Source organism: Xiphophorus couchianus, chromosome 2 (assembly GCF_001444195.1).
Source record: "Xiphophorus couchianus chromosome 2, X_couchianus-1.0, whole genome shotgun sequence".
In the NCBI taxonomy this organism is placed as follows: domain Eukaryota; kingdom Metazoa; phylum Chordata; class Actinopteri; order Cyprinodontiformes; family Poeciliidae; genus Xiphophorus; species Xiphophorus couchianus.
The window spans coordinates 23,947,142-23,956,594 of NC_040229.1; the positions used below are offsets into that span (position 1 = coordinate 23,947,142).

General features: G+C 48.6%; 1 protein-coding gene across 1 annotated transcript; it reads left to right on the forward strand.

Moving 5' to 3' along the window:
* The first annotated feature begins 271 nt into the window (after nt 1–271).
* Nucleotides 272–8,838, forward strand: LOC114151717 (carbohydrate sulfotransferase 5-like). The gene is made up of 2 exons (XM_028029080.1): nt 272–388; nt 7,584–8,838. The coding sequence occupies exon 2, from the start codon at nt 7,667–7,669 to the stop codon at nt 8,804–8,806; it is 1,140 nt and encodes a 379-aa protein (XP_027884881.1). The 5' UTR covers nt 272–388; nt 7,584–7,666; the 3' UTR covers nt 8,807–8,838.
* Nucleotides 8,839–9,453: the final 615 nt, after the last annotated feature.

The following is a 9,453-nucleotide window of genomic DNA, read 5'->3' on the forward strand; positions in this document are numbered from 1 at the left end:
AGTAAAAACAGAAGCTTTTATACCAAACACTTTTTTTACTTTTACTTGTGTGAACTTTATGTGGAATACTGATACGCCTGCTTTGCTACTGTGGCTGTGATATTGTTGAGAAATTTAAAGATTAAATATGAAAATTAAACTTAAACTGAATCGATGACTGGCCTGAAAGCAGGGTGACCTACAAGGCGGTCTTTTCAACTGAAGGATCAAATGCCACAGATAAGGATTTAATCTGTACTTTATCCTGTCTGCTTGTTCATTTACTTTGCAGCTCCTTTGTGTGCATGTGATTATGAGACTATAAGTCTCACATCCTGCTGGCAGCACTTTCCCACCACTTTCCCAGCAGCCTCTCCCAGTTAAACCAGTGTGACCGAAGACATCAGAGGTAGGAATTTGTTCTCATTATGACACTTTTTTTTATTTCTTCTTTACTAAATGAGGGGGTTTTATTTTGTTTATTTAACAGTTATTTAACCAGGTGAGTTATGAAGAACAAATCCTTATTTGCATTAATGACCTTCTGTGGAGGTCGTTAATGCAAACATGTACGAAGATCAAGCAGCTCACTTTTACACTGAGCAACACATTTCAATTTAATACTAACTAAAAGTGATCATACTTGTAGTGAGTGGAAGATATTTCACCATAGTTAGCAAGAAGATTAAAAAACATCTCTAAACAGTTTGAATCTTGTAGCAGGAGATCCAGTTTTAATCAAATATTTCCAACTACAGCTCTTAAAAGTTTGTGCAGCTTTTAACATTTTAAAGTGTACACCACTGTTTTTATTTTGTCTGGTTTCCTGCTCTCTCGTCCTTACTGATAGCACTGACTGCTAAAGTTATTCCATATATCCACTTTTTATAATTTTATAGCTTTTATAAGTTTGTAATTTTTTACAACTACTCTTATATTGGCAACATCATAACTGGACTACTACAAAGGACCGTGGGATTCTCCTCTTTTTGACTTTTACTTTTTACTTTTATATTCACTCAAGATGCCTGTGGACGATGTCGGCAACATTATACAAAGATGTACAGTACAGACCAAAAGTTTGGACACACCTTCTAATTAAAATGGGTTTTCTTTATCTTCATGACTATTTATAAGGCAAGAAATCCCACTTATTAACCTGACAGGGCAGGTTGACCTATGAAGTGAAAACCATTCCAGGTGACGACCTCTTGAAGCTCATCAAGACAATGCAGAGTGTGCAAAGCAGTAATCACAGCAAAAGGTTGCTACTTTGAAGAAACTAGAATATACGGGGTATTTTCAGTTGTTTTACACTTTTTTGTTTGGTGCATATTTCCACGTGTTATTCATAGTTTGATGCCTTCAGTGTGAATCTACAATGTCAATAGTCATGAAAATAAAGGAAACTCATTGAATTAAAAGGTGTGTCCAAACTTTTGGTCTGTACTGTATATCGGTAGAATTAAAGATTAATGATCTGCAGAGCTCCTCCATGGGCTGCCACCTTATCGAGGTGGAGGGGTTTGAGTGCCCCAATGATCCTAGGAGGTATGCTGTCTGGGGCTTCATGCCCCTGGTAGGGTCACCCAAGGCAGACAGGTCCTAGGTGAGGGACCAGACAAAGTGCAGCCCGAAGACCCCAATGATGAAGGAAAACCTTGGACTTGGTGTTCCCTCGCCCGGACGCGGGTCACCGGGGCCCCACTCTGGAGCCAGGCCTGGAGGGGGGGCACGATGGCGAGCGTCTGGTGGCCGGGCTTTTACCCATGGAGCCCGGCCGGGCTCAGCCCGAAGAGGAAACATGGGCCCCCCCTCCCATGGGCCCACCACCCGTGGGAGGGGCCAAAGGGGTCGGGTGCACTGTGTGATGGGTGGCGGCCAAGGGAGGGGACCCTGGCGGTCCGATCCTCGGTTGCAGAAACTGGCTCTTGGGACGTGGAATGTCACCTCTCTGGTGGGGAAGGAGCCGGAGCTAGTGCGTGAGGTCGAGAGGTTCCGGCTAGAAATAGTCGGTCTCACCTCGACGCATGGCTCTGGTTCTGGAACCAGTCTCCTTGAGAGGGGCTGGACATACTTCCACTCTGGAGTTGCCCAGGGAGAGAGACGTCGGGCAGGAGTGGGCATACTTGTTGCTCCCCATCTCGGCGCCTGTACGTTGGGGTTTACCCCGGTGAACGAGAGGGTAGGATCCCTCCGCCTACGGGTGGGGGGACGGGTTCTGACTGTCGTTTGTGCTTACGGGCCGAACGACAGTTCAGATTACCCACCCTTTTTGGAGTCCTTAGAGGGGGTACTGGAGAGTGCTCCTCCTGGGGACTCCCTTGTTCTGCTGGGGGACTTCAACGCTCACGTGGGCAACGACAGTGAGACCTGGAGGGGCGTGGTTGGGAGGAACGGCCCACCCGACCTGAACTCGAGCGGTGTTCTGTTGCTGGACTTCTGTGCTCGCCATGGATTGTCCATAACGAACACCATGTTCAAGCATAAGGGTGTCCATATGTGCACTTGGCACCAGGACACCCTAGGCCGCAGTTCGATGATCGACTTTGTCATCGTTTCATCGGATCTGCGGCCGTATGTCTTGGACACTCGGGTGAAGAGAGGTGCGGAGCTGTCCACTGACCACTACCTGGTGGTGAGTTGGCTCCGGTGGCGGGGGCGAAAGCCGGTCAGACCTGGCAGGCCCAAACGTGTTGTGAGGGTCTGCTGGGAACGTCTGGCGGAATCCCCTGTGAGACGGAGCTTTAACTCCCATCTCCGGCAAAACTTCGAACACGTCCCGGGGGAGGTGGGGGACATGGAGTCTGAGTGGACCGTGTTCCGTGCCTCCATTGTCGAGGCGGCCGATCGGAGCTGTGGCCGCAAGGTTGTCGGTGCCTGTCGCGGCGGCAACCCTCGAACCCGTTGGTGGACACCTTCGGTGAGGGATGCCGTCAGGCTGAAGAAGGAGTCCTATCGAGCCTTTTTGGCCTGTGGGACTCTGGAAGCAGCTGATGGGTACCGGCGGGCGAAGCGGCATGCGGCTTGGGCGGTTGCTGAGGCAAAAACTCGGGTGTGGGAGGAGTTTGGAGAGGCCATGGAGAAAGACTTCCGCACGGCTTCGAGGCGATTCTGGTCCACCATCCGGCGTCTCAGGGGGGGGAAGCGGTGCAGCACCAACACTGTTTATAGTGGGGATGGTGTGCTGCTGACCTCTACTCGGGACGTTGTGGGCCGGTGGGCAGAGTACTTCGAAGACCTCCTCAATCCCACCAACATGCCTTCCACTGAGGAAGCGGAGCCTGGGGACTCTGGGTTGGGCTCTCCAATCTCTGGGGGCGAGGTCGCCGAGGTGGTTAAAAAGCTCCTCGGTGGCAAGGCCCCGGGGGTGGATGAGATCCGCCCGGAGTTCCTTAAGGCTCTGGATGTTGTAGGGTTGTGTTGGTTGACGCGACTCTGCAATATCGCATGGACATCGGGGGCAGTTCCCCTGGATTGGCAGACTGGGGTGGTGGTCCCCCTGTTCAAAAAGGGGGACCGGAGGGTGTGCTCCAATTATAGAGGGGTCACACTCTTAAGCCTCCCTGGCAAGGTCTATTCAGGGGTCCTGGAGAGGAGGGTCCGTCGGATAGTCGAACCTCGGATTCAGGAAGAGCAGTGTGGTTTTCGTCCTGGTCGTGGAACACTGGACCAGCTCTACACCCTCAGCAGGGTCCTGGAGGGTGCATGGGAGTTCGCCCAACCAGTCTACATGTGTTTTGTGGACTTGGAGAAGGCGTTCGACCGTGTCCCTCGGGGAGCCCTGTGGGGGGTTCTCCGGGAGTATGGGGTACCGGGCCCTTTGATACGGGCTGTCAGGTCCCTGTATGACCGGTGTCAGAGTCTGGTCCGCATTGCCGGCAGTAAGTCAGGCTCGTTTCCGGTGAGAGTTGGACTCCGCCAGGGCTGCCCTTTGTCACCGATTCTGTTCATCACTTTCATGGACAGAATTTCTAGGCGCAGCCAAGGTGTTGAGGGGATCCGATTTGGTGGCCTCAGGATCTCATCTCTGCTTTTCGCAGACGATGTGGTCCTTTTGGCTTCATCAGATCGTGATCTGCAGCTCTCGCTGGATCGGTTCGCAGCCGAGTGTGAAGCGGCCGGGATGGGGATCAGTGCCTCCAAATCCGAGGCCATGGTCTTGAGCCGGAAAAGGGTAGAGTGCCTTCTCCGGGTCAGCGGGGGTGTCCTGCCCCAAGTGGAGGAGTTTAAGTATCTCGGGATCTTGTTCACGAATGGGGGAAGAAGGGAGCGGGAGATCGACAGGCGGATTGGCGCAGCGTCTGCTGTCAAGCGGGCGCTGTACCGGTCCGTCGTGGTGAAGAGAGAGCTGAGCCAAAAAGCGAAGCTCTCGATTTACCGGTCGATCTACGTTCCCACCCTCATCTATAGTCATGAGCTTTGGGTCATGACCGAAAGAACGAGATCGCGGATACAAGCGGCCGAAATGGGTTTTCTCCGTAGGGTGGCTGGGCTCTCCCTTAGAGATAGGGTGAGAAGCTCAGTCATCCGGGAGGGACTCAGAGTAGAGCCGCTGCTCCTTCACATCGAGAGGAGCCAGTTGAGGTGGCTTGGGCATCTGGTCAGGATGCCTCCTGGACGCCTCCCTGGTGAGGTGTTCCGGGCACGTCCCACCGGGAGGAGGCCCCGGGGAAGACCCAGGACACGCTGGAGGGACTATGTCTCTCGGCTGGCCTGGGAACGCCTCGGGATTCCCCCGGAGGAGCTGGAAGAAGTGGCTGGGGAGAGGGAAGTCTGGGCCTCCCTTCTGAAGCTGCTACCCCCGCGACCCGACCTCGGATAAGCGGAAGAAGATGGATGGATGGATGGATGGATGGATGATCTGCAGAGGAATTTCAAGGCTCAAGACAACAACCAGCTCAGAACATCGCGTAGGTTTGAGTCAATAGAAAGGCAGATTCAGGAACTGGAAGTGAACGTCGCATTAAACAATCTTTGTGGCAACACAAGTCTTCCTATGAACAACAAAGAGACTTCTTGCCCTGCACCATGCAGCCCACCCTGGAATGATCTGGGAGCCAAACCAAAACACACTGTGGATCTGACGAAACGACCAACGGCAATGACCCCTCACCTGGATGAATCAGAGTGGCCAGCTCTGAGCTGGAACCCACATCCAACTACAACACCTGCTGCTCCGAAGGAAAATAAACGAGGAGAAACTTTTTCACCAGCCCCGTTTCGCAGGACCAAACGACCAGCCCGAGCCAAAACACGTTCCGACACCGTGGGGATCTCACTAAAAAACAGATTTGCTGCACTTCAACAAGAACCCGTGAGGGAAACCTCACCTTCAGACATCGGCCCCAGGTATGAGGCAAGACTGGCACATTCACCTCCCCAAAACGAACAATAAGAAGCCACAAATAAGCCAAAAGTACTTATTGTCGGAGATGAGACAGTAAATGGAATCAGCGGTTCTTGCAATACCAGGAAAACCAGAGTCATGTCCTTTCCCAAATACAGTCATACACTGATATAACAGACAAAATGCTCTCTCTAACCACAGATCAGCCAAATATTGAAACTCTACTTGTGTAAAACAACAATTGGAGATTCTGAAAAAAGACTTCACCATACTTCTGAACACTAAAGCTAAAGCTTTTTGTAGTGGCCCTGTCTCAGCAGCTGGATGGGTTGACCTGAAATACTCTCAACTGCTTTCTATAAACAAATGGCTGGTAAAAGCATGTCCTGCCAGCACAGTGACCTTCATCAATATCCACAGTATCTTATCTCTACGTTTCCACCTCTTCAGGCCTGACGGACGGGATAAAGCTATTCTCTGCAAACTTATTTAATTTCATCAACGGGAGCAACAGAACAACCGGCTGAAGGACGCCTGATTAGGATGGGACCCACCGCCTATCAGGAACAAGCTGTTCCTAAACAATAAAACATCAACTGGGAAAGGAGCGACTGCTCTCCCCCCTCCTCCCTGCTCTGGACCTATTGGATCAGAGGCCTCATCTCATCCAGGCCAGGACGTCTCCACACCCCCACACACTCCTTCAGCGCCCAATTTGAGGCCTTCAAAGGCCTCATCTCATCAAGGCGAGGATAGCTCATCAGAAATCTCGTCACCTGAACTGGGTTTTCTTAACTTCAGTGAGAAACTGGATTGTCACTTTTCTCTGGGCACTTCTTTCCTGAGCCCCCGTACAGCATGTTTCCCAGATAAAATTCTTTTTTTCTTAGCACTCAAAAAGCAAAACTACCTGACTCCAATTACCCAGATTACCCGATTCTCCAATTGTTTCTGAAGTCTGAGATTGGGTGCCAGACATTATCTTTAAAGATACATTTACACCTGTCGTCTTCCGGAATGCGTTTGCCCCGCCAGCACTACAAAACAGGACAGTATCTATCCGGATCACTAAAAGAAAACTTACAAAGAACAGAAAAATACAAAACACAGCATCCTGAAATCAGACCCATCCCGTTACCTAGAGGAACCGCAATCTCAGGAACTATATCTCCCACCAATTCACTCAAACTGGCTCTTTTAAAAATTTGATCGTCAACACCAAAAGCCTTACTAATTAATTACTTTATCACCCAGCATAATATTGATGTTATGTTTCTAACAGAAACCTGGTTGTATCCGTACTAATTGAATCAGCACCTCAAAATTACAATATTTTTAAGTGACAATAGAAAACATAAAAAAGGGGAGGCGAGGCTTCAATATTTAAGAATATTATAAATTGTAACAAAATCTTACTGGGTCATTTTACCTCTTCTGAATATCTGGGTGTTGAGGTAAAAGGCCATATATTTTATTTACACAAATAAAATTTGCTTGCTTGCTTGATTAAAAGCAGACATACAGATGCAGGTCTAGATTTGAAGTTGTAAGCTTAAGTTTATTTCTAGCAGGGATGGAGATGGACATCTCTAGAGAGACCATCCAATAGGAAGCTCAGATGCCAATGTTAACATCGTTTGGGGCAAACGGTTGGTTCCAAAAATACTATCGCATGAACGATGCTATCATGTTCATATGGACCAAAATCTCAGGAATGCTTCAGACATATTGTTGAATAAAAGCAGTACATAATAAAGAGGCCTGTTCAGTCGAGAACTTTCCTAACAGCTACCTGAAGCTGTATTATAATATTTGCGCTTTGCAAGCAGTAAAAAAAAAAAAGGTCAAGGTTTAGCCTTGCATTATCACAAGCTTTGCTTTGTCACAATGAAAGACTGTACAAGTGACGGCTCCACCCTCACATCCTGAATCCGTCAGGATTCAGGATGTGAGGGTGGAGCCACACGTGCCACGCACGGGTGTGAACGGGTATTTTCTCTTTTCCAGACCATTTTCTGTTTATGAGCGAAAATATCAGCAAATCAGCAGTTTCTGATATTGTTCATCTGGCAACACAAGCACGACGCATTCAAAGTAATTTAAATCCTATTTTTTCTACCTCACTTTAATCTTCCGCATGTAGTTTTCATTTTGATGCCCAAATGCATGAAGTTGTCTGGAACTCATTGCAATTGAACATGTAGAATTTGTTTTAACAAGCAACTGATGAATTTCTAACTCCTATTTTTTGCAGAAGAAATACGTCTGTGCACCACAAAGGATAAAAGAAGGCTGATATGGACTTCAGACTTTGAAGCCTAAATTAGCATAAAGTTCATGATGACTCTCCGTTGCAGATTCAGCACCTTAATTCTCCTGGGCGTCCTGCAGGGGGCAGCAGTGGTGCTGTTTTATGACTGGTACACCAGGATCAGCCCCCGTCACTCTCCTCCCCCTGAAGGCCGCAAGGTTCACGTTTTGCTGCTGTCGTCATGGAGATCTGGTTCGTCCTTCCTGGGTCAGGTGTTCAGTCAGCACCCGTCTGTTTTCTACCTCATGGAGCCCGCGTGGCACGTGTGGACTACAAATCATAAATCCGGTGCAAAGAGTCTCCGAGTGCCTGTGAGAGAAATGCTGTGGGGTTTATACAAGTGCGACTTCTCACTGATCAGAGACTACCTGCCAGGAAACCCTCATCTGTCCTCCCTTTTCATGTGGACCCGGAGTCAGGCGCTGTGCTCGCCGCCGGCCTGTCCCGTCAGATCAGCCAATGAGAGTCAGTGCAACCAAGAGTGTCACTCTGCAAGCCTGGACAAAGCGCAGGACGCCTGCGCTACATACACTCATGTGGTTTTAAAAGAAACTCGCTTCTTTGAGATGGAGTCCCTTCATCCTCTTCTGCAGGACCCCAACCTGGACCTCCGAGTGGTTCATCTGGTCCGGGACCCTCGGGCGGTGCTGCGGTCCAGGGAGGAGTCGGCCTACCTTCTCGACAGAGACAGCGTTATAGTTCTGGAGCACAGAAACGTGTCTGCGGCCGACAGGCAATATGAAGTCATACGAGAAATCTGCCGCAGTCACCTGGACATTTATGAGAGGGGGGTCTTCGGTCCGCCTCCGTTTCTGGAGGGTCGCTACAAACTGGTTCGCTACGAAGACGTGGCACGAAACCCACTAACAGAGTTGAATAGTATTTATGAGTTTGCAGGCTTAAAGATGACCTCTGAGGTGGAGGAATGGATCCAAAAGATGACGCATGGACGGGGGAAAGGCGGCGGGAACGTAGCTTTTAAAATCACCTCCAGGAACGCAGCTGAAGTGTCACAGGCTTGGCGCACCGTGCTGCAGCACAGCAAGGTCCAGCGCATTCAGAAGCTGTGCAAAGGCGCCATGTTGCTGCTCGGCTATAGGACGGTGGACAGCGAACAAGAACAGAAGAGACTCGATATCGACCTGTTAGACCCTGGGCATCCATAAAGAGTTCAGCTTCCAAGTTAGACCAAAAAAAGTAGCGGTGCAGCGATTTATTGGCCAGCCGATTTATTGGTGCCGATTCCCTTAATTTTGCATGTTTGGATTATTGGTTTTCTAATTAATTATATCCGTGTAGAAATATAAATCACATTATAAACAAAAATAGTGAAGTCAAGAAGACTAACAACTTACTTGCAGCTTTGGTTTCTATCCTGCTTTGAACCGGGACGCACAATGGCTTCAAATTGATATTTTAAATACAGCAGCTGCTCTGCGTGGAAATTGGTAATTAGATAATTTACATTCTGGCGCCACCTGCTGGTAAAATTAGTTTTCCAAAGTGAGACCCTAGAGCTGCTTTGCATGCTTAGTTTGTAGGTGTGCAGGTAAAAAGAAATGTACAATTTGTTTCTGTATTTCTTTTATTTATTTATATTCTTTTGGACCCTCATGATGATTTTGGCCCAAGTGACAAAAAGTTTGGAAACCAGAGCCACATACAAATCCACAATTATTGTAATGATGTTTAATAACAAGTATGGTAAAAATAATAATCACAACTAGCTACTATTACAGTAGCACCTGTGAGTGAAGAATGGCCAAAAATGACTAATAATGATGTTTTAAAAACATCATGTTATTAGTAACTT